The sequence below is a fragment of the Hemitrygon akajei genome, chromosome 31 (assembly GCF_048418815.1).
Source record: "Hemitrygon akajei chromosome 31, sHemAka1.3, whole genome shotgun sequence".
Taxonomy (NCBI): domain Eukaryota; kingdom Metazoa; phylum Chordata; class Chondrichthyes; order Myliobatiformes; family Dasyatidae; genus Hemitrygon; species Hemitrygon akajei.
In genome coordinates this window covers 38,448,783-38,475,245 of record NC_133154.1, presented here as the reverse complement: position 1 = coordinate 38,475,245, position 26,463 = coordinate 38,448,783, and the positions used below count along the sequence as shown (strand labels likewise).

Below are 26,463 nucleotides of genomic sequence, written 5' to 3'. Positions count from 1 at the left end.
TATAAACCACAACCCTCGCACCTCCACCCTTCTCTGTAATGTTTCATGATAGATTGGGAAAAGGATGAGAATTCTGTTTAAAAAAACACAACACAAGGGATTCTGCAGATGCTGGAAATCCAGAGCAATACACACAAAATTCTGGAGGAATGCAGCAGGTCAGGCAGCACCTATGGAGGAGAATGAACAGTCCATGTTTTGACCTGAGACCTTTCATCAGGATTTTAGTTTCAGAATGCCATTGGAAATAAAATTACTCATTCTTTATGAATATTTCAAGGGTTTGACTACAACATGCTGGAGGAACTCAGCAAGTCAGGCAGCACCAATGGAGAGGAATAAACACTCGATGTTTCGCTGAAGGTCCCAGCCTGAAACATCGACTGTTTATTCCCCTCCATAGATGCTGCCTGACCTGCTGAGTTCCTCCTGCATTTTGTGTGTGTTGAGAAAGGCAGACTGATTCACTTGGTTCAACGTATTGGTTTTAAGGCACAAAACCAAATTGAAGCTTTCTCCTGGACCTCGGCAGTGTATTCTGGTTGCCATGGGTGACAGGAGTAACTTCAATCCCAGCCTAGAAGCTAAATTGAATTGAATTGAATTTATTGAAATATTGAATTTATTGAAATCTTACATCCATTCCACAACGTGAGGGAGTAAAATCTTTGCATTATGACTCCATTGCAATGTACAGACATGTAAATTTAAGTCTAATGGCTTGTGGAAAGAAGCTGTCCTGTAGCCCGTAGGTCCTGGCTTTAATACTGTGGTACCGTTTGCCAGACAGAAGCAGCTGAAACAGTTTATGGTTGGGGTGACTGGCGTCCCCGTTGATCTTCCAGGTTTTCTTTCTGCACCTGTTGTTATAAATGTCCTCACTGGAGGGAAGTTCACGTCCACAGATGCGCTGGGATGTCCGTACCACTCTCTGCAGGTTGGTGCAGTTCCCGTACCAGGCGGTGATACAGCCAATCAGGATGCTCACAATGGGGCCCCTGTAGAAGGTCTTGAGGATTTGGGGGCTCATGCTGAACTTCTTCAGTCGTCTGAGGTGAAAGAGATGCTGTTGTGCTTTTTTGCCACAGAGCTGGTGTGTACAGTCCAGATGAGATCTTCAGTGATTTGTATACCGAAGAACTTGAAACTGCTCACCCTCTCAACTGCAGACTCACTGATGTTGTTCAGGGCAAACCTGTCTCCATTCCTCCTGTAATCCACTTTCTGGACTTTGAGAGAGGTTGTTAACCTGGCGCCACTGTGTCAGGGTGTCAATCTCTCTCCTGTAGGCTGTCCCGTCAGCGCTAGAAACAAGGTCGTGTCATCTGCGAATTTGATCAGCAGATTGGAGCTGAGTGGCAGCTCAGTTGTGGGAGTAGAGGAGGGGACTCAGGATACAACTCTGCGTGGCATTTGTGGTAAGGGTTAGAGGGGCAGAAGTGAGGGAGCCCATCTTTACCACCAGTAAATAAAGCTAAACTCCGTTTGGCCCCAAACTCAAAAGAAAGCCTTCTCCTACAATTGTCACTTTTTTTCCCTTTCATAACACTAATTAGCCTTAGATAAAGATATAATGATTAGCTTTATTTGTCACATATCCTTCAAAACAAACACTGAAATGTATTGTTTGCATCAAATCAAATCAACAAAGACTGCGCTGGGAGCAGTCTGCAAGTGTCCCCACACTTCCAGCGCCAACTTAGCATACCCACGACTCACTAACCCTAACCTGTGTATCTTTTTCGAATGTGGGAGGAAACTGGAACTCCTGAAGAAAACACAGGCAATCACAGTAAAAACGTACAGACAGCGGTGGGAGTCGAACCCCGAACTTCCAGCTGCCGCTGAGACGTGATTGCACCACCATGCCACCCCAACTATGGTGTTGCTGGGGATGTATTGTGTGGACCATCTGATACATACAAGGAACGATAACAATTTGAATGTTTGAATTGTCTTCCTGTCTAAGAAAGAAATTAAAAGTGAACACATTAATTTTATCATACTTAACACGCATATTCTAGAAATCTGGACTTTATTTAAAATAAGAATCTCAAATGTAATTAAACTATTGTATCATCTGCTTTGAATTTTCCATATGACTGTAAGTTTGCTTGAATCATTCACTGTTGGAGAGTTAATGAATCATTTTCTCCAGCTTCCGTTCATTATAATTTTCCACTCAGACATCTTATTTGCAACCGAAGGAAACCAACTTGACGTCTCCGTCCACAGACAGGAAGTTGATCGTATCCAGGGACAGCCGGTTGGGGAACTCAATGGTGGAATCATTGGGGAGTACAACCTCAAAGGTGTCTTCCTTTAAAGTGATGTGTAGCTGTGGAAAGAATCAAACAATAGTTTGAGTGAGACTGGCCCATTTCAACTCACAAAATGAATTCTAGGGTCAGAGAGAATGAGTTTACATCCTTGCTTGGATAAATTATCTGTCACAAAACAAAAGAACAGCTGCATATACTCAGTAGATCAGTCAGTATCTATGGAGAGGGGAACAAGGTTATCATTTCAGGTTGATGACCAGAAATGGAAGAGTGGAAAAAAACACAAATGAGTTTTAAGTTGCAGACAGGGAAGACTGGAGAGAACATGGAACATAGAAAACAAAGTTCAAAGTAAATCTATTACCAAAGTACACATACAGTATGTCACCATATACACTCCTGAGATTCATTTTGTGAGCATATTCAATGAATGCATAATAGAATAATAACCATAACAGAATCAATGAAAGATTACACCAACTTGGGCGCTCAACCACTCTGCAAAAGACAACTGTGCACATAATAAAAGAAAGAAAGAAAAATAATAAATAAATAAGCAATAAATATCAAGAACATGAGATGAAGAGTTCTTGAAAGTGAGTCCACAGGTTGTGGGGACAGTTCAATGATGGGGCAAGTGAAGTTAGTGAAGTTATCACCTTTGGTTCAAGAACTTGATGGCTGAGAGGTGATAATTGTTCTGGAACTTGGTGGTGTGAGTCCTAAAGCTCTTCCTCAAGGCAGCAGTAAAAAGGGAGCATGTCCTGTAGCCGGGTGGTCCCTGATGACGGTTGCTGCTTTCCCGCAACAACGCTTCATGTAGGTGTGCTCAATGGTCGGGACAGCTTTACCCGTGATGGACTGGACTTAGGGTGTAGAACAATACAGTGCCTTCAGCCCACGTTGTTGTGCTGATTGATATAAACCTATTCCATAATCAAAATAACCACTCCATCCTATACAGCCTACAACCTTCCATTTCTCAAACACCCATGTGCTTATTTAAACATCTCTTAAATGCTCCTATAGCGTCAGCCTCTACATTAAACTTGGCAGTGTGTTCCAGTGTCAAGCACTATACCTCTGTGTAAAATGCCTACTTTTGACATCACCCCTAAACATTCCTCCAGCCACTTTAAGTGTAGTATACTGGAAATTGGCAGTAAATGTGAATGTTAGAATATGGGGGAGGGTGCAAAGAAGATTTACAAGGACGACAGGAGGGTTTCGATTATGAGAGGAGGCTGGATAGACTAGGGTTAAATATCGGAGATTGAGGGGGTGACCTTATAATGATTTACAAAATCATGAAGGACATGGACAAGAGAAGTCCAGAGCTATCAGCTACAGGTTTAAAGTGAGAGAGGAAAATATTTAAATGGCCCTTGAGGCAATTTATTCACACAGAGAATGGTGGGTATATGGAACCAGCTGCCAGAAGAAGTGGTGGAGATGAGTACAGTTAAAAGGCAGTTACATGGATAGGAAAGGTTTAGAAAGATATAGGCCATATTCAGAAAAAGAATGGGGCAGATGGAATCTAATGCAGACAAGTATGAGGAGTGGTGCTTTGTGAGGACCAACCAGGATAGGTCTTACAGTGAAGGTAGGCCACTGAGGAGTGTGGTAGGACAAAGGGATCTGGCAATACTGATCTGTGGTTCCTTGAAGGTGGGATCATGGCTACATAGAGTCACAGAGCTTTTATAAAGAGTATTGAGTACAGGAGATGAGATGTCATACTGAAGTTATGAAAGATGGCGGTAAGGCCGAATTTGGAGTATTGTGACAGTTCTGGTCATCTACCTGCAGGAAAGATATCAATATGATTGAAAGAGTGTGGATAAAATTTATAACAATGTTGCTGCGATTTGTGGACTTGAAATATAGGGAATGGTTGAATAGGTTAGGTCTTTATTCCCTTGAGCATAGGAGAATTTGTTATAGTAGTATACAAAATTATGACAGATATAGATAGGATAAATGCACGCAGGCTGTTTCCACTGAGGTTGGGTGAAACTAGAACTACAGGTCACAAGTTAAGGGTGAAAGGTGAAATATTCAAGGGGGAACTTCACTTGAGGGTGAAGAAGTGTGGAACGAGCTGCCAGCAGGTTCAGTTGCAAGAGAAGTTTGGATAAGTACATGGATGGGAGGGGTATGGAAGACTCTGGTCTAGGTTCAAAGTTCAAAGTAAATTTATTATCGAAGTTCATTTATGTCACCACATACAACCCTGAGATTCATTTTCTTGTAGGCATACTCCATAAATCTGTAATACGATCAATGAAAGACAGCCCAACTGGGGCGTCCAAACAGTGTGCAGAAGGCAGCAACCTGTGCAAATTCAAAAGAAGAAATAATAATAATAATTAATAAATAAGCAAAAAATATGGAGAAGATGAGATGAAGGTGTGGGTTGATAGACCAAATGGCCTGTTCCTGTGCTCTTGCACTCTATGGCTCTAGTTCAGTAAGGAATTTGTCTGACACAGAGAACCTAATTCTGTGCTGTATGACTCTACGGAGCTATGTGTCTACCAGTACAATAGTATCGATGGAGAGGCAAAGTCTCGGTTAGTGTTCCGGACTGATGACCTCACACTAGTCATCTGTCAGACTGATTGATTTTAAATACAACATGGATGAGTGGTTAAGTTTCTGGGCTGTTAACCAGAGACCTGGGTTATTGATCTGTGAACATGAGGTCAAATTTTACATGAGGTCAATAGTTACTGGGAGAATTAAATTAGCTGTGTTTGACGAGCCTGATTGAAATTTTTGAGGATGTGACTAACCACATTGATGAAGGTAGAGCAGTAGATGTAGTGTATATGGATTTCAGCAAGGCATTTGATAAGGTAACACATGCAAGGCTTATTGAGCAAGTAAGGAGGTATGGGATCCAAGGGGACAATGCTTTGTGGATCCAGAACTGGCTTGCCCACAGAAGGCAAAGAGCAGTGTAGACGGGTCATATTCTGCATGGAAGTTAGTCACCAGTGGTGTGCCTCAGGGATCTGTTCTGGGACCCCTACTCTTTGTGATTTTTATAAATGACCTGGATGAGGAAGTGGAGGGATGGGTTAGTAAATTTGCTGATGACACAAAGGTTGGAGGTGTTGTGGATAGAGTGGAGGGCTGTCAGAGGTTACAGCGGGACATTGATAGAATGCAAAACTGGGCTGAGAAGTGGCAGATGGAGTTCAACCCAGATAAGTGTGAGGTGGTTCATTTTGGTAGGTCAAATATGATGGCAGAATATAGTATTAATGGCAAGACTCTTGGCAGTGTGGAGGATCGGAGGATTTGGGGGTCCAAGTCCATAGGACACTCTGGATTGGGGAGCATGCCTTATGAGAATAGGTTGAGCGAACTCGGCCTTTTCTCCTTGGAGTGACGGAGGATGATAAGTGACCTGATAGAGGTGTACAAGATGATAAGAGGCATTGATCGTGTGGATGGTCAGTGGCTTTTTCCCAGGGCTGAAATGGTTGCCACAAGAGGACACAGGTTTAAGGTGCTGGAGAGTAGGTACAGAGGAGATGTCAGGGGTAAGTTTTTTATGCAGAGAGTGGTGAGTGTGTGGAATGGACTGCCGGCGACAGTGGTGAAGGAGGATATGATAGGGTCTTTCAAGAGTCTCCTGGACAGGTACATGGAGCTTAGAAAAATAGAGGGCTATGGGTAACCCAAGGTAATTTCTAAGGTAAGGACATTTTTGGTACAGCATTGCAGGCTGAAGGGCCTGTATTGTGCTGTAGGTTTTCTGTGTTCTAGTTAGGCTTCGTGGGGAAGGTCTTACCTGGTTCACCAGATGTCCTCCAGGGAAGGAGGTCTATCCTGCTAACCCAGTCTGGCCTGTGCCTGACTCCAGACCATCCATGTAGTGGAACATAGAACACTACAGCACAGGACAGGCCCTTTGGAGCACAACATTAACACTTACTCTAAGATCAGCCTAACCCTTCCCTCCAACATAACCAGCCATTTTTTCTATCATTCATGTGCCTGTCTAAGTGGTCTTAAATTACCCTGACATATCTGCCCCTACCACCATCCCTGGCAGGGCATTCCACGCACCCATCATACTCTGTGTAAAAAAAAACTTACCTCTGATATCCCCCATACTTTCTAAAACTCACCTTAAAATTATTCCCCCTGGCATTAGTCATTTCCACCCGGGGAAAGTCTCTGGCTGTCCACTTGATCTATTCCTCTTATCATCTTGAAAACCTCTATCAAGCCACCCATCATCCTCCTTCATTCCAAAAGCCCCAGCTCGCTCAACACTTCCTCATGAGACACGTTTTCTAGTTTTCTAGTTTTTCTAGTTTTCTAAGACTCATGTCTTAAGTAAATCGGCCATGATTGAATAGTAGAGCAGACTCAATGGGCCGAATGACCTTATTATGCTCCTGTCTCATGATCTTATGGTCTAATCCAGGCAGCATCCGGTTAAATCTCTCCAGTACCCTATCTAAAGCTTCCATACCCTTCCTGTAAAGAGGTGGCCAGAACTGGTAGACTCTTAACAAATCTGCGAACTAACCCCAGCAAACCGTCCTCTTCAATTACACGTGGAACTAGAGTGACATGCAGTCTAGAATGGCTCAACACAGCATATTCCCTTCCTTGACGCAATTTTTAGTCGCAAGTTTAATAGTCACAAGAGTTTATTTATTTTAATTAATGAACTGAAAAATTCCCCAGTAGGCATGCTGGCATTTGAACTTATTTCTCCAGATTGTTAAGCCAGCCTTTGGTTATAACGAGCACCCCTCTCTGCCGCCAGACTCTGTTATACCTCCCTAGTCGCTGCACGACAGCTGAGAGCAGAGGAAGTGCCAGCAAACCTGGCCTACAGAGAGACAATCTGCCTCCAGACAAAACGTGAACAAGTAGGCGTCACAGTAGTGTCGTGGTTAGTGCGATGCTGTTACAGCTCAGAGTTTGGAGTTCAATTCCGGCATTCTCCTGTAAGGAGTCTCTAAATGTCCTCCCCATGGAATGTGTGTGTTTTCCTGGGGTTCTCCGGTTTCCTCCCATAGTCCAAAGACAAACCGGGTAGGCTGATTGGTCATGAGTAGGTTAGGGTGACTCAGGTTTGTCGGGGTCTGCAGGGGTGGCTTGGCTTCAATGATCCTACTCCGCACTGAGTCACTAAATAAATAACATCTTCTGACGAGCCCTCACAAAATATGTACCGACGAGGCAGATACATTAGGGACATCTATCAGGCACAGGAGGAAAGAAAAATGGAGGGCTATGTAGTGCAATTACTTGAGTTGAGTGTGATGTTGTCCATTACTCCCTTAATGGAGAACACTTGCGTGTGACTTCGTTTAACGTGGGGAGGCTGATGCATGGGCGAGGGACGGGCTGGTTCAGCTTGCTGCTCCACTCTGCACTGAGCTGAGGGTCCATGGACAGCTCTCTCTCTGTGGGCTTCAGCTCAGAATGCCATTTGCTTACATTTATTGTTTGCATGATTTGTTTTTCTTCTCTCTGCACATTGGGTGTTTGACAAACATTTTTATATGGGTTCCTTTGCATTTCTTTGTTTTGTGCCTGCCTTTTAAGAGACAAATCTCAAGGCTGTATAATGTATACATATTTTAATAATGTACTTTGAACTTTAGGCAGCCTTGAGAGATTGGGGGTCAGGGTTCAGTGGCACAGTTCCCCCTAAATTTTTTACAGCTGTGCAGACTAACCATTGCTCTGAGCAGGAAATTTTTACGTGGCCTGAAAACTGCGTGGCATTTCAATCTTCTTCTTCTTCGGCTGTCCATCGATTTCGATGCTGACTGAGGCCTGGGCGAGGTTGTATGGGAGACCGGCAGTTTCCCGTGATTCAAGTCTCCCCTCTCCACGCACCGATGTTGTCCAGGGGAAGGGCACAAGAACCCATACAGCTTGGCACCGGTGTCGTCGCAGAGAAATGTGTGGTTGAGTGCCTTGCTCAAGGACACAACACACTGCCTTAGCTGAGGCTCGAGGTACTTTAATAACACATAATATAAAAGAAAACTCCAGCTGTGCGGCAGCAAAGGCTACATGCACAGGGGCACTCCAGTTACCGCAGGGCTGCGCATCCACGCAGCTTACAGGGGTGCGTTGAAGTCTTGGTGGATCACTCGTTGACTGGAACCTCCCTTACTGTCATGAGTGACCCTACAAGGAGCCAGTCACCAGATGGGTAAACTCCAAACAAAACACTTTCAGAACCTCAGGAACTCACAAGCCTCTCCACCACGACAGGGTGATGATCTTCGGAGAAGGGAGGGAAGGATTAGACTGATCTTGGAGTAGCTTTCAGGGTCAGCAGAACATGGCCACCATGATAGCGTAGCAGATAGTGCGACACTATTACTGCTTGGGGCGTCGGAGTTCAGAGTTCGATCCTGGTGTCCTATGTAGGGAATTTATACATCCTCCCTGTAGAATGCATGGGTTTCCTCCCACAGTCTCAAGACATACTGGTTAGTAGGTCAATTGGTTATTGTAAAATCTCCCATGATTAGGCTGGGATTAAATCGGGGTTGCGGGCTATGCAACTCAAAAGGCCAGAAGGGTCTGTTCTGTGCTGTTTCTCTAAATAAATAAATAACATAGAGGGCTGAATGGCCTGTATTGTGCTATACTGCTCCGTGTTTGTATGTAACTATCCGTCATCCACGGCATCTTGCTGATAAAACAATAATCCTCCTATTGGGTGAAAATGAAGCAGCATCAGCCATGGATTAGATGTGCTGTAATTCATACAGACTCTATAAGTAGACTTTGAAGATTCTTTGCTGCACTCTGAAGTCTGCCTTTCTAGTGTACTGTTGAAATAGTCTCTGTAGTCATTCCCTGCCTTGCACTAAATAAGTTCTATTGACTACTCTTTAAATACATTCGGAAGGATATACAGCTTTGGGGGCAGTGCAGAGCATGTTCACCAGGTTGATTCCAGAGATGAGGGGGTTAGACTATGAGGAGAGATTGAGTCGCCCTGGACCGTACTCGCTTCAATTCAGAAGGATGAGAGAAGATCTTAAAGAAACATATAAAATTATGAAAGGGATAGATAAGATAGAGGCAAGAAAGTTGTTTCCACCAGTAGGTGAGACAGAACTAGGGGACATAGCCTCAAGATTCGGGGGAGTAGATTTAGGACGGAGATGAGGAGGAACTGCTTTTCCCAGGGAGTGGTGAATCTGTGGAATTTTCTGCCCAATGAAGCAGTGGAGGCTACCTCAGTAAATATATTGAAGATAAGGTTGAATAGATTTGGATAGGGTTATGGGGAAAAGGCAGGTAGATGCAAATGAGTCCATGGCCAGATCAGCCATGATCTTATTGAATGGCGGAGCAGGCTCGATGGGCCAGATGGCCCACTCCTGCTCCTATTTCCTATGATTTTATTCTCTGCCCAGACGGTTTGCTGAGTTGATGAAGACAGTACGTTTCATCTTGAGAGATAATCTAGAACTAAGGGCTCTGAATTGGAATCAGGTTTATTATCACTGATGTGTGTCATGAAATTTGTTGTTTTGTGGCAGTCATGCAAGGCATAAAAAATTAGTATGTTACAATAACATTACAGTAAAAATAATGCAAAAAAGGGACAGCAAGGTAGTGTTCATGGGTGATGGCCTGTTCAGAAATCTGATGGTGGAGGGAAATAAGCTGTTCCTAAAATGTCGAGTGAGGGTCTTCAGGCCCCTGTAGCTCCTCCCTGATGTTATAATGAGAAGAGACATGCTCCAGATGGCGAGGGTCGTTAATGATGGACGCAGCCTTCTTCAGGCACTGTCTCTTGACGATGCCCTCGACAGTGGATGAGTTTACAATCCTCTGCAGCTTTATTCTGATTCTGTGCATTGGAACCTCCACTCCAAGCAGAATCCGTTAGAACGCTGTCTGTGGTAGAGTCTTTGATGACATACCAAGTCTCCTCAAACCCCTATTGATCACTGATAAGAAATTGGGCATTGCCCATTTACGAGATAAAAAGCATTATTTTAAATTTCGGGGAGGGGCTGTGAATCTTTGGAATTCTCTTCCTCAAAGGGCCGTGGAAATTTGCATAATTTAAGGCGAATGCAGATGAATAAGCAAAGGGGGGGAAGAGTTATGGCAGCTTGATACAAATTCAGACTTTTGAGATCAGCCATGGTATCATTGATTGGTGGGGCAGCACCGAGGGGCTGAGTGGTCTGGTCCTGCAGCTGTACCTAATTTGTACATTCTCTGACTTCATGTGTTCACCAGTACACAGCACCTCAGTCTGTGTACTTGGCCCCCTGCTCTGTTCTCTGTACACACTCTGTATATGGCTCCAATGCCATATACAAATCCGCCAATGACACCACTGTAGTTCAACAAATCACAGCTGGTGATGAGTTAGCACTCAGGACCGAGATAGGACGTCTGGTCGAGTGATGCCACGACAACAACCTCTCGCTTAAGGTCAATAAAGCTAAAGACTTGACAGTTCAGGAAGAGGAAGGAGGGCGAGAGTGTACCAGTCTATACTGGCAGATTGGCAAGGCAGAGAGTCATTAGCTTTGAAATTCTTGTGCACTAATCCTGGGCCCAGCACATGGCAAGTGTCTTTACTTTCTCAGAAGGTTGAGGAGGTTCAGCTTGTCAATGGAACATTTTGTCAAACTTCCGCAGATGTACTGTTGAAGTGTCCTGACTGGTTGCATCATGCTCTGGTGTGACAATCCGAATGTGCAGGAACGTAAGAAGCTGCAGAGAGTGGAGAAATTAAACTCAATACATCCCTCCCTACCATCGGCAGTGTCTACAGAAGGCAACATCCATCATCAAAGATCCTCACCATCCAGGTCAGGCCATCTTCTCACCACTAACATCAGGCTCCCCTTTCCGAAAGCAGTACGCCCGACTGATCACTTACTTTGAACTTCTCCCCCCTGGCAAAAGGGAAGTTTGATTCCCTCTGCTCAGAATCCCAGCAGTTGTCACACTTCGAGTTACAAACGATCACAGCCCCATCAGCAGTGTCATCGAAGCGGGGGTTGAAGTGCAGAGCAATGTTTTCCGAATTGTTCCCAAGGTTCAACGAGAATCTGAGGATGGAGAGAAGCGGCAGAGTCAAGCAGCGAGTTAGGAGTTAATCCAAGTGGTGATCAGTGGAGTATAGATCAGTATAGGCCTTTTAGGTGTAGGTGTAGGTGTAGGTGTAGGTGTAGGTGTGTGTGTGTGTGTGTGTGTGTGTGTGTGTGTGTGTGTGTGTGTGTGTGTGTGTGTGTGTGTGTGTGTGTGTGTGTGTGTGTGTGTGTGTGTGTGTGTGTGTGTGTGTGTGTGTGTGTGTGTGTGTGTGTGTGTGTGTGTGTGTGTGTGTATATATATATATATATATATAACAAGTGAAGACAGAGCAGGCAAGGAAGGTCTTTGAAGATAATAGCTTCCCTTTGCACAGTAGAGGAGCCAGAGCTATTTTGGTTACTGGGGAGGAATTAAGAATGTAATGGAAGAGTAAGCAACATACAGTTGTAACCCCCTGGGTCGCCTCAGGCTCGCTCAGCTTGTTCTCGTCTAGGGGGAGCAGCCTTCGGCCCCGCCAAACTGGGTAATCAGCTGGTGTGGATGCTGTGTGATGTCCCCACCTCGCCCAAAAAACAGACAGTACACCATATGCCATTAAATGAGTACAATTTATAAAGGTTACTATAACTAAGTGATTAATAACGATACATTATATATGAAGGAAAAAAAATAAAGAAAAGGCGCCAAACTTATCAAAGTCCAAACCACTTCGTGCACAACCGTTGGAGCTCAATTACTGAAGTCTTCTGGCCACCATTCGATCCCCTCCGAACTCCTCGACTTGCAGCTCAGGACCATCCAAAGTGGTCAACCAAGCACATCTATCTTCGTCTCCTCTCCTCGGGGTACCTCCTGGCCTCGGACCCCCACTTGGGGTCCGTTCCTCGCCCAGTTTACAGCATCACGTCCTCTCTCTCTCACCCCCTCGCGCCGATCTGCCCAAAAGCCCGCCAACAATAGCTTACAGACTCAGAAGAAAGAACAACATTAATCCCAATTGGTTTACAAAGGAATACAATTCTCGTTATCAGTAAATTTTAACCCAAACAAGCTTCCAGCACTCTCTCACAACAAAGAAGCATTCCTACTTTTAACAAACAAAGAAGCCATTTTGATCAACATACGCAGTAACAAAGAAAAAGAAGAAACCCCCTTTACACTCTCCCCCACCAAATAAAAGTCATGTCCTCATGACTATTAAATAACTTGCCACCCTTCCTGCCAACACACCGTAACCCAAGCACAAACAGTGACATCTCCTCCCCACACAGTAAACCTCACGCCCTGTTCCTCAGGCGCTACACAGGCCAACTTATCTGGGAGTTCCCTAACCCTTCTGAGACCTCCATACCCCCTCACCGAAACCCTTCAGGCTCGGACACAACTGGGGATACCTCGGGCCTGCTACCAACTCCTCTCTCAACCTCTCACTCATGCCCCCCACTGCACACAGCTAACCCTCCCCACTACACCTGACTCAGTGGGAGAAGGGCCAAAGGTCTCTTCCTCAATCGAGGGGAAGTTAGCAAAAGGCAGCAAGTACCACACATCCAGCACATCATCCTTCGAATCCATATTCTTCCTCATTTCTGCGATCAGCAGCTGCTGTTTGATCTCCAAACGGAAACACGTGGCCTGCACTGCTCCTGCAGTCTCTGCAGCCTCCTGCAATTGAGAGATCAGCTTCTTCTCTGGCCCCTGCAACTCTCGCCACAGACTCAGCAGTTCTGACTCACGCATCCCGGCCATCTCAATCTGGGACGCAGTTACTCCAACAGCTTCTTCCACCCCGACCTGAAAAGCAGCAGTTAAAGATTGGTCAGCCTCCAGTTCAGTATTCACTGCACTTCTCTCCAGCTTTTTCTTCCTCATGACTTCTTCCAGATCAACTTTCAGGCTTTGCACTTCATTTGAACTGTCGATGGTCATTTTCAGGTTCCCTTCAAGCTTCCACTTCCCTCTTCCGAGATTTGTCTGTAATTTCTTCACCTCTGCAAACTCCCCTCTCCAGGTTCTCAGTTTGCTGTTGCCCTCAGTCAGACAACTTTCTTCGTTCTCTCCAACTTGTAAGTCTTCCAAATGGTTCCAGATCACTTTCTCCAGTCTCTCCGTCTTCATTTCAAACTTGATTCTGTAGAGACAGTCACTCACGAGCTGCGACCTTCGCCAGCCCTGGCACGTGTCCAGAAAACACTTTAACTCTGTAGTTCTCAGCCGCTCCTGCAACAACCTCACTTCATATTCTCCTGAGGCAAATCCAAATACCAAGAGATCATCCACATCTGCCAAAACTCCAAACGCCTCCACATCCCCCATGGTCTTCCACATGCCCCGCGGGAAAGTTGCAAGGGCTCCGGATATGCTCTGTGGCATCTTTTCGGACCGGGAGGATCCTAGGGAACTTATAACGGCCGTCTTCTCCTTGTCGACCCCACTCATCGGGCTCTGGCAACATTCACTCCTCAGATCCAGCACCTTAAACCACTTCGCACCACTCAGACAGGCCATCGCCTCTTCGGCCCTCAGAGCCATATTCTGGTCACTGACAGTGCGCCTCTTCAGCGCAATATAATCCACACACACGCTGCCTACGTCTTCCACGGCTTCAGGGGCCAGTCGCCGCATCCTCTCTCTCTTCGAGGTGTCTTCAGCAGTCAACTCCCCTCCCTCGTGGTATTTCGCAGCATCCACGAAGAGGGTCTCACCCTCAGATACTTCCCCCAGGCCGTACCACCACCGGCTCTTGTTTGAATTCGGTATCGGCCCAATGCTGCTACACATGTCCGCACAAGCAGCTCGAAACTCTGGGTGCATCGACGATGCCTCCAAACAGCGCTCACCCGCCTCCTCCGGGCAGGCCCCCAAGCGCATCAGCAGGATATTGGTCCTCTCCATAACCGAAACGCTGCCCGTCTCAACAGTGTCCAGACACATCAGCATTAACGATTCACTAACCTCAGTCACCTCCACTTTTGCCTCCAAGAACTCCATTTTCACTGACCAACAACCATCGTCTGGATAATCACTGGCACTGGTACCCCAAATCTCCAGTGCCCTCAATGTCGTCACGGGTAAATGCTTCCAATAATGGTTATAAAACAAACTGTACAGCAACTTAACCGGTGCCCCGGTGCCGAGGATGGCTTTAACTTGGCTTCCATCCATCCGTAACAACACCTGTGCGCTTGGTCCCTCTAAGCCTTCAGGAATAGGGTCTGTTCCTTTCGGGAGTTCCTTGGTACATCGCTGGGAACGTGCTCCCCCAGAGACCCCAAGCCATTCCCCCACTGGGCCTCCTCTAAGTTTCCCGACAGCTCTCGGATCAACTGAACAACTGAGGGAGGATCAACTGATCCCTTGACAGATCCCCCTGGTACTGCAAGCAATTTATCTGCCCTCCTAACCAAAAGGGATACCCTAAAAACTTCCCACCAATCTCCTGCCACGGATTAGGTAAACCCCCCAGCTGCGGCATTTGACTTCCAGTCGAACCACACGCATTTTCCCACACTTTCCCAGAACTGGCAGCTGTCACCTCGAGGTAATTGTACCCGACAGTTCTAACAACGTCACCAGCCCGCCTACTCAAACTTTCAACCAGTCCCTGTCGCTTTCCCTCAGCCAAGCACTGCCACTCACCCAACAACTGATAAGTCCGCTCCGCCCATGACTCCGCCCCTTGAGGGCTGGATATTATTCCAACAACCGGGCGGAGCCCACCATAGCTGGAACATACCCACCAGTCCTTCCCCGCTCTCTTAACAGCATGGACAGCCCATGGCCCCACCACCATTTCGTCAACGCTAGTCGGAACTCGAACAATGACCTTCGGGCTACCAACAGCCACCCCACCCAACACACATGCAGAGATAACCACCCACAAAGGCACACCAGCTCATCGGCACAGACACAATTTAAAGAGGGCGATCACACAGCTTCCACAGAAATCAATCCCGGACGAGCACTCCACATTGTAACCCCCTGGGTCGCCTCAGGCTCGCTCAGCTCGTTCTCGTCTAGGGGGAGCAGCCTTCGGCCCCGCCAAACTGGGTAATCAGCTGGTGTGGATGCTGTGTGATGTCCCCGCCTCACCCAAAAACAGACAGTACACCATATGCCATTAAATGAGTACAATTTATAAAGGTTACTATAACTAATTGATTAATAACGATACAGTATATATGAAGGAAAAACAATAAAGAAAAGGCGCCAAACTTATCAAAGTCCAAACCACTTCGTGCACAACCGTTGGAGCTCAATTACTGAAGTCTTCTGGCCACCATTCGATCCCCTCCGAACTCCTCGACTCGCAGCTCAGGACCACCCGAAGTGGTCAACCAAACACATCTAGCTTCATCTCCTCTCCTCGGGGTACCTCCTGGCCTCGGACCCCCACTTGGGGTCCGTTCCTCGCCCAGTTTACAGCATCACGTCCTCTCTCTCTCAACCCCTCGCGCCGATCTGCCCAAAAGCCCGCCAACAATAGCTTACAGACTCAGAAGAAAGAACAACATTAATCCCAATTGGTTTACAAAGGAATACAATTCTCGTTATCAGTAAATTTTAACCCAAACAAGCTTCCAGCACTCTCTCGCAACAAAGAAGCATTCCTACTTTTAACAAAGAAGCCATTTTGATCAACATACGCAGTAACAAAGAAAAAGAAGAAACTCCCTTTACACAGTAACAAACTTCGGAGTATCTGCTTGTAGGTTCTATTGGCACCTCTATTGTGAATGGCCACTATCTTGCAAATAAAGAATTCAACTGTACACAGTTTACCAAAGTTTACCAAATGGTCAATATCTATAACTGCTAGTTAATTCTATACTCCTGTGTTCAGACTGCAGAATAGTGAGGGCGACAGGGGCCTTGCTGTTCACCGTGTGCACAATTAAAATAAAGTGTGGTTGAGGAATGAGTGCGAGTTTTCGATCGAGTTAATTGATGATAACACTGCCATGTTAACTCTGTGGGGAAAAAAGAGGATGAAGGAAAAAGAAAGTGTTTATTTCACCTGTTGGCATCATCTGAAATCTTCCCTTTAATCTTCAGAGTGTCTCCGACCTTCATTCCGACATTGTGGATTTCAAGCTGTTTCCGAAATGGGAAAGAAAACATTATTATATAACTATTTCTTTTACTTAATAGCAGACTCAAAGTTAATAAAGAAAACCTGACTAGTGCCCACATAAGCAGAGGGCTTGGACAAATACACTCAGTGGCCACTTTATCACGTACACCTGCTCGTTAATGCAAATACCTAATCAGCCAATCACGTGGCAGCAACTCAGTGAATAAAAGCATGTGGACATGGTCAAGAGGTTCAGTTGCTGTTCAGACCAAACATCAGAATGGGGAAGAAATGTGATCTAAGTCACTTTGATTGATTGCTTGTGCCAGACGTAGTGTTTTGAGTATCTCAAAGACTGCTAATCTCCTGGGGGATTTCATGCACAACAGTCTCTAGAGTTTACAGGGAACGGTGTGAAAAGCATAAACCATCCAGAGAGCGGCAGTTCTGTGAGGGAAACCACCTTGTTAATAAGAGAGGTCAGAGGGAAATGGCCAGACTGGTTCAAGTTGACAGGGAGGCAACAGTAACTCAAACCACTACATTACAACAGCGGTGTGCAGAAGAGCATCTCTGAACAAGCAACACATTGAACCCTGAAGTGGATGGGCTATGGTAGCAGAAGACCACACTGCTGTACTAATAAAATGGCCATTGTGCGTGTTTCACACTTACACAAACAATCAAAGGGTTGATGCTATAAGGACTAATGGTCTTGGCTAGAAACACAAACTGTTTATTTCCCTCCATAGATGCTGCCTTACCTGCTGAGTTCCTCCAGTATTTTGTGTGAGTTATTCAAGATTTCCAGCATCTGCAAAGCCTCTCGTGTTTCTGGACAAACTAGAATTGTTTTCTCCAGAGTGGTGGAGACTGAGGGGAGCCCTGATAGAAATACTGAGAAACAGCAGGTATTTTCCCCAGGGTTGAAACATCTGATATCTGAGGGCTTGAGAGGGGGAAAAGTCCAAAAGAGTAAAGTTTTACTTTCTTCGATATAGACATACAGCAGGGTAACAGCTCAACAAGCCCACGTTACTCAATTACATCCATGAGACCAACTGACCCGTATATCATTGGAATGTGGGAGGAAGCTGGAGAATCCCAGGAAAGCCCTCAGTCACAGGGAGAACGTACAAACTCCTTACAGACAGCAGCAAGATTTGAACCCGGGTCTCTGGCACTGTAACAGTGGAACACTAACTGCTAATCTACTGACATAGATCAGCTAGGGAGCACCTGTTCCTAAAGGAACAATAACGCAAAACAAAAGAACAATCATGAAGTTACATGTTTGTATAAATCTTGAATGAATCCAAAGAATAATCTAGCCTGCAAGACTCTGATTGGAACCTCTTGAGCCAGTTTTAATTTTTAACTGTCTTTCCACCAATGGTTGCACTTTCATTTTCTGATTCAAAGCCGCAAAATGGTTCCTGTATATCTTGGTTTCTCATCATGTTATTCCCATTCTCTAACTCACCCCTGAGAATCAGTTACTTCCCCTGACCCCGCACCTTTCAATCCTTTGTCCTTTCATCTTCTCATGCAAATGTAACACCCTGGGAAAGGTCTCACTGCTAGCGTAACGGTCTTTCTGCAGAGGCAGCACAGTGCTGGGTTATGGTTAGAGAAAATGGGCGCTTTGGAATGTGAGCCGTCCAATGGAGGTAGTGTGTCTTTCGAGTTGTGCGCCTGACACCGGTGTGTGAGCTGGGTCTTTTGGACTGGTAGAAGACGCCGGAGAGAAGAGGTCGTAGGATTTGACCCGGAGCAGGGCCGTGATCCGACGAAAGTCAGGGAGATCGAAGGAGGATTGGCGAGGGGAAAACCATGAGCTCCAACTTGTGCTCATTAGACAGCTTCATTAAAATGGGCAATTTTCTTTTTTTTGCTTTTTCTTTACTAACCCTTTAGTCGAATTAAGAATTATAAAGCTAAATTGTTTAATTGTATGTGGTGTTATTCCCTGGAACTGATTTGTAACGGTGGAACAAATTCCGCAGCATCCACAAACAGGGGGCTTTGGGTGAGCTCACACCTCGATCTCACACGTTTGGTGGGGCCAGAGATTGTCTTCCCCAGACTTACGCAGCCGACAGAACCAGAGTTTCACAAAGTTTGATAACGTTACTGTGAAGCACTCTTGGAATTTTACTACAAAAGAGGTACTTATCAGAGGAATGTTTGATGTCTCTACTGTTATGAGTGATGAACAGACCTGATGGACAATGGGGTGCAGAGTTAACCATTCCCAACCCCCCCTCCTGAGAACTACAAACTATTGCTGTTGTTATGCTGCTCATGAGAGAGATAAAGCCCAGGCAAGAACATTTGCTACAGATAAGAGGGGGAGAGAGACTGTTGATTTACTGTATTATGACTCTTTCTGGATTATTTACCTTCTACTACTTTGCTCGTTAACATTCCTCAGGAGATAGCAGGAGTGGCCTGATTTGATGGACACGGTCATTCAGAGTTGATGGATAGCTGAGACCCCGTGAGTGGGGATAAAAGACAGGTCTGGAGAGACACCCTTCAGACACACCAGTGGACACTGATTGAGTGTTGGGAACCCACAGAAAGGTGGGAGCTTCAGAGACCGAACCAGGAGATAGGTCAGTAAAGCTCACAGTGTTACAGCAGGGCCGGTGGGGACGTGTGTGTGTCCACTCATGCCAGAGTGACAAGTCCACCACAGAAGAACGGTCTAGCTGAAGGACGGAGGGGTCATAACTGAATGGCCACAACGACATGACGGGTTAAGAAAGCATCGGAAGGTTTGGCTGCTGTTGCTGTTACCTCTCGCTCGCTCTCGCTCTCTCTCTCTCTCCAACGATTTGAACAGAACAACCATAACTACTTCAGCATTTATGAACTCAACTCTATACTTTCCTATGACAATTCATTTACCCCTAGACATCGATAGAGCTTGTTTATTATTGATTATTATTATTCCTACACTTTTAGGTTTATTACTGCCAACTTGTTTTATATGTATATTTGTATTTTTGATATTGTATTGTGTAGTTTACTAATAAACACCTTTAGTTTGGTACCACCAGACTCCAATGGATTCTTCTTTCTCTGCTGGTCAGACACCCAGTTACAGGGTACGTAACACTACTTGATGGATGCTGGGAGATCTCATTGAAACCTACTGGACACTGAAAGGCCTGGATAGAATGGACGTGGAGTGGGAGAGTCTAGGACCAGAGGGTACAGCCTTAGAATAGAGGGACATACCTTTAGAGCTGAGATGATAAGCTTCTTTAGCCAAAGGGTGGTGAATCTGTGGAAATCATTGCCATAGACAGCTGTGGACACCAGGTCAGAAATCCTAATGGATCCCTTTCAGCTCACCTGTGGCTTGGTTGGGTCTCCTTTTGTATTTACCAAACACACTGGAAAGATTTGTCACATGTACCTGGAAGCGCGCAGTGAAACGCGTTACGAATGTGCTGGGGGTAGCCATCGTTCTCCTGGCATTTCTGTAGCTTACTTCGAGATACAGTGTGGAGGAGGCCACCCAGCAGCTCACCTATTTAACCCCAGCCTAATCACGGGACAGCTTACAATGACCAATTCACCTACTAACTGGCACATCTTTGGATTGTGGGAGGAAACCGGATCACCTGGAGGAGACCCATGCAATCTCTGGGAGAACATACAAACTCCTTACAAAAGCGGTGAAAATTGAAACCCAGTCTTAACAGCTAGCACTGTAAAGCATTGCGCTAACCCCTGCGCTACTGGGCCACCCACCTACAACAGCTTTTAGTGCTAAATCCCAAAGTCTGCTGTTTATTACAAAGTATTCTATTGGTAATTTGTTTTGCTTATCACCCGACACCTAAGCTTCCAATGTCGGTGATGTGTCAGAGCAAACGCACACAGTCCTACCTTTAGACTCTAAAGGGAGTGTTTTGTCGAGTGATATTTACAGACATGATACAAGAATCAAACTGCTGAAGGAACTCTGCAGGTTGTGCTGGGAAGTGAGCAGTGGGCATCCTGCTTTGAGATCCTTCATATGGAGATAGCTGGTATAAAGAGGTGATGGGGAGGGGTGGGAAAGAGCTGGCAGGTGTTGACTGTCCATGTCCCTCCATAGATGCTGCCTGGCCCACAGAGTACCTCCAGCAGTTTGCTTTTTTCATCCAGATTCCAGCATCTGCAGTCTCTCATGCCTGCATGATGTTGGCTCTCTAAGACAATACATGAATATAAGGAAAATGTCTCTTTTTTTGTACTATTTAAATTTCTTATTGTGACTTACAGCATTTTAATGGATTGGACTGGACTCTGGCCATGAGATAAGCTGGATTGTGTTTGTCTGTGTGTGCATTAGCTTGTGATGAGGAACTGTGACATACTTGTTCTTGCAGAAACATAACTCAGCAACAACATCCCATGCACCATCAATCTCCAGGTCATGCCACTCAAGGACCTGTACTAATATTATTTTTGTGACTATGTGTTATTATAACTGTACGTGCTGTTTTGCACCTTGGCCCTGGTGGAATGCAGCTTTGATGGTCGAATGACTGGTAAACTTGAACAAAACCTGATTCTCATTCTGATTCACGGCACTTTTTTGGGAAGTGTTCTAGTCAATATTTAACCTTCAGTCAACTTTGCAAGCCAAATGTTTTTCTCATTATTGCCTCATCCGTTGTGGCATCTTGTGTAAATTGGAGTTTGCAATTTCCAGCAGTACAAGCAGAACCACAGCTCAGGACCACCCTGTGGTGAAGGAGAATGCTTTAGAATTACAACTTCCCTTTTACAGTCAATGACAAGGTCAAACCTTAGAGTCGGTTCTTGAAACCATCTGCTGTACTTTACTCTGAAGTGAGAGAATTACGCAAACACGAGGAAATCTGCAGATGCTGGAAATTCAAGCCACACACACAAAATGCTGGTAGAACGCAGCAGGCCAGGCAGCATCCATAGGGAGAAGCGCTGTCGACATTTTGCGCCGAGACCCTTTGTCAGGACTAACTGAAAGGAAAGATAGTAAGAGATTTGAAAGTAGGAGGGGGAGGGGGAAATCTGAAATGATAGAAGACTGGAGGGGGTGGGGTGAAGCTGAGAGCCAGAAAGGTGATTGGCGAAAGTGATACAGAGCTGGAGAAGGGAAAGGATCATGGGACGGGAGGCCTAGGGAGAAAGAAAGGGGGAGGGGAGCACCAGAGGGAGATGGAGAACAGGCAAAGAGTGATGGGCAGAGAGAGAGAAAAAAAGGAAAGGGAAAAATAAATAAATCAGGGATGGTATAAGGAGGGGAGGAGGGGCATTAATGGAAGTTAGAGAAGACAATGTTCATGCCATCAGGTTGGAGGCTACCCAGACAGAATATAAGGTGTTGTTCCTCCAACCTGAGTGTGGCTTCATCTTGACAGTAGAGGAGGCCATGGATAGACATATCAGAATGGGAATGGGATGTGGAATTAAAGTGTTTGGCCACTGGGAGATCCTGCTTTCTCTGGCGGACAGAGCGTAGGTGTTCAGCGGAATGGTCTCCCAGTCTGCGTCGGGTCTCACCAATATATAAAATGCCAAACAAAAATCACAAACTGAGGTCTTCCCTCCTGTACACTGGGAGGATGAGATCTGCAGTGAAGTCCAATGGCAAGGAACGCAGTGCTGCAACGCGCGGGGCGTGACAAGGCACAGGGAACGCGGTACTGCAACGCGCAGGACGTGACAAGGCACAGGGAACGCGGTACTGCAATGCGCGGGACGTGACAAGGCACAGGGAACGCGGTACTGCAACGCGCGGGACGTGACAAGGCACAGGGAACGCAGTGCTGCAACGCGCAGGGCGTAACAAGGCACAGGGAACGCGGTACTGCAATGCGCGGGGCGTGACAAGGCACAGGGAACGCGGTACTGCAATGCGCGGGACGTGACAAGGCACAGGGAACGCAGTGCTGCAACGCGCAGGGCGTAACAAGGCACAGGGAACGCGGTACTGCAATGCGCGGGGCGTGACAAGGCACAGGGAACGCGGTACTGCAACGCGCGGGACGTGACAAGGCACAGGGAACGCAGTGCTGCAACGCGCAGGGCGTAACAAGGCACAGGGAACGCGGTACTGCAACGCGCGGGGCGTGACAAGGCACAGGGAACGCGGTACTGCAACGCGCGGGACGTGACAAGGCACAGGGAACGCGGTACTGCAACGCGCGGGGCATGACAAGGCACAGGGAACGCAGTACTGCAACGCGCGGGGCGTAACAAGGCACAGGGAACGCAGTACTGCAACGCGCGGGGCATGACAAGGCACAGGGAACGCGGTACTGCAACGCGCGGGACATGACAAGGCACAGGGAACGAGGTACTGCAACGCGCGGGACGTGACAAGGCACAGGGAACGCGGTACTGGGGCGTGACAAGGCACAGGGAACGCGGTGCTGCAACGCGCGGGACGTGACAAGGCACAGGGAACGCGGTACTGCAACGCGCGGGACGTGACAAGGCACAGGGAACGCGGTACTGCAACGCGCGGGGCGTGACAAGGCACAGGGAACGCAGTACTGCAACGCGCGGGACGTGACAAGGCACAGGGAACGCAGTACTGCAACGCACGGGGCGTGACAAGGCACAGGGAACGCGGTACTGCAACGCACGGGACGTGACAAGGCACAGGGAACGCGGTACTGCAACGCGCGGGACGTGACAAGGCACAGGGAACGCGGTACTGCAACGCGCGGGACGTGACAAGGCACAGGGAACGCGGTACTGCAACGCGCGGGACGTGACAAGGCACAGGGAACGCGGTACTGCAACGCGCGGGACGTGACAAGGCACAGGGAACGCGGTACTGCAACGCGCGGGGCGTGACAAGGCACAGGGAACGCGGTACTGCAACGCGCGGGACGTGACAAGGCACAGGGAACGCGGTACTGCAACGCGCGGGGCGTGACAAGGCACAGGGAACGCGGTACTGCAACGCGCGGGACGTGACTAGGCACAGGGAACGCGGTACTGCAACGCGCGGGGCGTGACAAGGCACAGGGAACGCGGTACTGCAACGCGCGGGACGTGACAAGGCACAGGGAACGCGGTACTGCAACGCGCGGGACGTGACAAGGCACAGGGAACGCGGTACTGCAACGCGCGGGACGTGACAAGGCACAGGGAACGCGGTACTGCAACGCGCGGGACGTGACAAGGCACAGGGAACGCGGTACTGCAATGCGCAGGGTGTGACAAGGCACAGAAGATGTCATAGTTCTCCTTTGTAACCCCTTACTTTAACCTCTAACTTCGGTTTTAAATAATTCTTTATAATTGTTGAATGTTTTTGTTTAATTATTTAGAGATATGGCAAGGACCAAAGCTGCTGCACCCAGCAGCCCAGCTATTTAACCCTCACCGAACCACAGGGCAGTTTACAATGACCAGTCTTTGGACTGTGCAAGGAAACCAGACACCCAGAGGAAATCCAGGCATTCACGGGCAGGACGGACAAACTCCTTACAAGGCCACTGGAGTTGTATTCCGAGCTCTGATGCCCCAGGCTGTGATACTGTTGCGCCTAACCGCTACGCCATTATGATGTTCTCATTACACGTCACGCCTTGACAAGAGAAGATCTGCAGATGCAGAAAATCCGAACAACACACTCAAAATGCTAGAGGAACTCAGCAGGCCAGGCAGCATCTATATGGTTGTCTCTCAGGGTCGGAGGAAGACTACATTGTGCAGGGTGAAAGTGTTTTTTACGAGGCCGAGTTGCGAGCTCAACATCAACCCAGCACAGATGGAGAGCGCGCTCGGGGGCGGCCTGTCACTGGATCGAACTCGGGAACCTCCGTTCTCGAGCCTGGCGCTGATCTCACTGTGCCACCAGCCGACCTTGTTGCACAAAGTAACCAGTGCACGTAAGATATTAAAGTGGAAAAGCCTTGCACAGAGACGATCCCACTCTCTCAGACTCAGAAGTCAGGATCCAGTGGCACGAAGAATCATTACGTCTGGCAACTTCCTTGGCTGCATCGGATGGCCGCGACTTCTTAAGCGCTCTGCCGCGCCCTACGCACTCCACAATGCGCCGGTACAACGCCTTCTCAGCCGTTGAACCCCCGGAGTTTCCTCCGCCTGATCCACCGAAGCAGTCTTCGCATGCTGGGATGAGCAAATTCCCATCTCACCAAGGGTTTCAGACCCGTTGGCTACCCTCACCCGGTTTAGCCGGCCTGTCGAAGCCGTTGCCCGGGGTGTGGCCGCTGTTGCGTGCAAACAGCTACGAGGAGCCACAGGTGAGAGCTGGGCGTTGGTGGGGACCGATAGAGGACGAGCCACTCCAAGGAGTGCGACAAGCCCCCATTTAGAGGTACTACCCCTCCCACGCAGCATCTATGGAAAAGAATACAGTCGACGTTTTGGGCCGAGACCCTTCAGCATGTCACGCCCTGATCAGCACACCACAATAAATTCCTAATACATGTAGTCATACATGGTGAGGAAAGCTGATGTTTGATATTAACTCTAGTTTGGGACGACATGCAGTCCTGGCTCCTCTCCTTCAGCACATCCTCTGTCACTCAGGTAGAGTTACAACGGTGGACCAGTGGCATGAATAATTTATAGGGAGGTAGTAGCAATTTCCACCACTATTTTTAGGAACAATCTATATAGCTGCAGATGCTGGGACTATGGAGAAGTGGGGAGGGCTGATTGAGGGGAGGGCCTCAACTCTGAGAGACGGTAAATGGCCATTGGCTGCAGGGTATGGGCCATCTGGTTGGAAAAGGAGGGGTAAGGTGCTAAGAAGGAAGAGGGCTTCTGACGGTAAGTGAGGGAGGCCAAGGAAATGGAGGGACTGAGGGAGGTAGCAGGAAGTAAAGTGTGGTGAGGGGTGTCTCTGTGTGTGTGTGTGTGTCTGTGTCAGTGTGTGGGTGTGTGTGTGTGTGTATGTGTTGTGTGTGTCTGTCTGTCTGTCTGTGTCCATGTGTGGGTGTATGTGTTGTGTGTGGGTGGGTGTGTGTGCGTGTCTGTCTGTCAGTGTGTGTGTGGGCACCACAGTAGTATAGTTATTAGTGAGACTCTATTACAGCTTAGGACATTGGAGCTTAACTGGTCATCGTAAATTGTCCCGAGATCAGGCGACGGGAAAATCGGGGGTTGCCGGGTGGTGGACTCTATCTCAATAAATAAGTGTGCGCGTGTGTTCGTCTCCCGTTATTTTGCCTCTGGCCTAGTCTGTGCACTCTGTAACCGCCACCCCTCATTAACACAGTTCACACACAAGCATCTTTCACTCCCCACAGCTACCGACCTCGATCCCGAGGGACTGTCTGACCGTAACCGTGACAGTCCCACTTCCCCTACTCACCGCCATTGCTGGGTCTCTCCGGGAGCTTGGCGAGGTGAACACCGTGGGGAAATTCTGGTGTGTAAAGGGAAGGAAGCAGATAAGCACCAGAAGAAGGTCCTTCCTGTCGTTAATGATTGATCTGCTTTCGTAAACGGGTTCAAATCTGCTTCCAATCCAACTGCAGCCTCAGTCATTTGTTTGCCCTGCAGGGAACTTTACTGATTCTGATTCTTTTGTCTGATAACTCCACGTTGTCCCATAATTCCACCACGATATCGGGACAATTGCTCAGAATCAGTTATTATCATTGACATGCAGTGTATGGTAAAAATATGTTTAACAGCAGCAGTACAACACGAGGCATTAAAATATACAGTATAATAAATTACAAAAATATAGATGTCATGTATATATAACATATTATTTGTATGCGTGTGTGTGTTTATTTATTTAAATAATGCAAAAAGAGCGAGGTAGTGAGGTAGTGTTCATGGGTTCATTGTCTGTTCAGATGGTGGAGGGGAAGAAGCTATTCCTAAAACGCTGAGAAGTCAGGCTCTTGTACTGATGGTAGTAATGAGAAGGCAGCGTGCCCTGGGTGATGGAGTTTTCCTCGGAGGCTGGTGGCTGAGATTACCAGCCTCTGATGCTGTGCATTGCTGCGCCTGTACCCGACAGTGATGTAAACAGTTCGATGGCCCTCCATGTAA

The 26,463-nt window shown here is 47.2% G+C and overlaps 1 protein-coding gene across 1 annotated transcript; it reads right to left on the bottom strand.

The window, feature by feature from the left end:
• Window positions 1–2,018: 2,018 nt before the first annotated feature.
• Window positions 2,019–25,926, bottom strand: LOC140719238 (galectin-2-like). Its single transcript, XM_073033700.1, has 4 exons — window positions 25,772–25,926; window positions 16,369–16,445; window positions 11,197–11,368; window positions 2,019–2,338 (listed from the first exon to the last, which is right to left on the bottom strand). Exons 1-4 carry the CDS (start codon window positions 25,775–25,777, stop codon window positions 2,192–2,194), a joined length of 402 nt encoding a protein of 133 aa, XP_072889801.1. The 5' UTR covers window positions 25,778–25,926; the 3' UTR covers window positions 2,019–2,191.
• Window positions 25,927–26,463: the final 537 nt, after the last annotated feature.

What these genes read in the sequence shown, in the direction of transcription:
- LOC140719238 (XM_073033700.1), bottom strand. An exon ending in ATTTCAGATGATGCCAACAG is followed by an intron (nt 11,369 to 16,368) that starts GTGAAATAAACA and finishes CTCCATCCTCAG; the next exon opens with ATTCTCGTTGAACCTTGGGA. An exon ending in CCAGGGGGGAGAAGTTCAAA is followed by an intron (nt 2,339 to 11,196) that starts GTAAGTGATCAG and finishes TTCTTTCCACAG; the next exon opens with CTACACATCACTTTAAAGGA.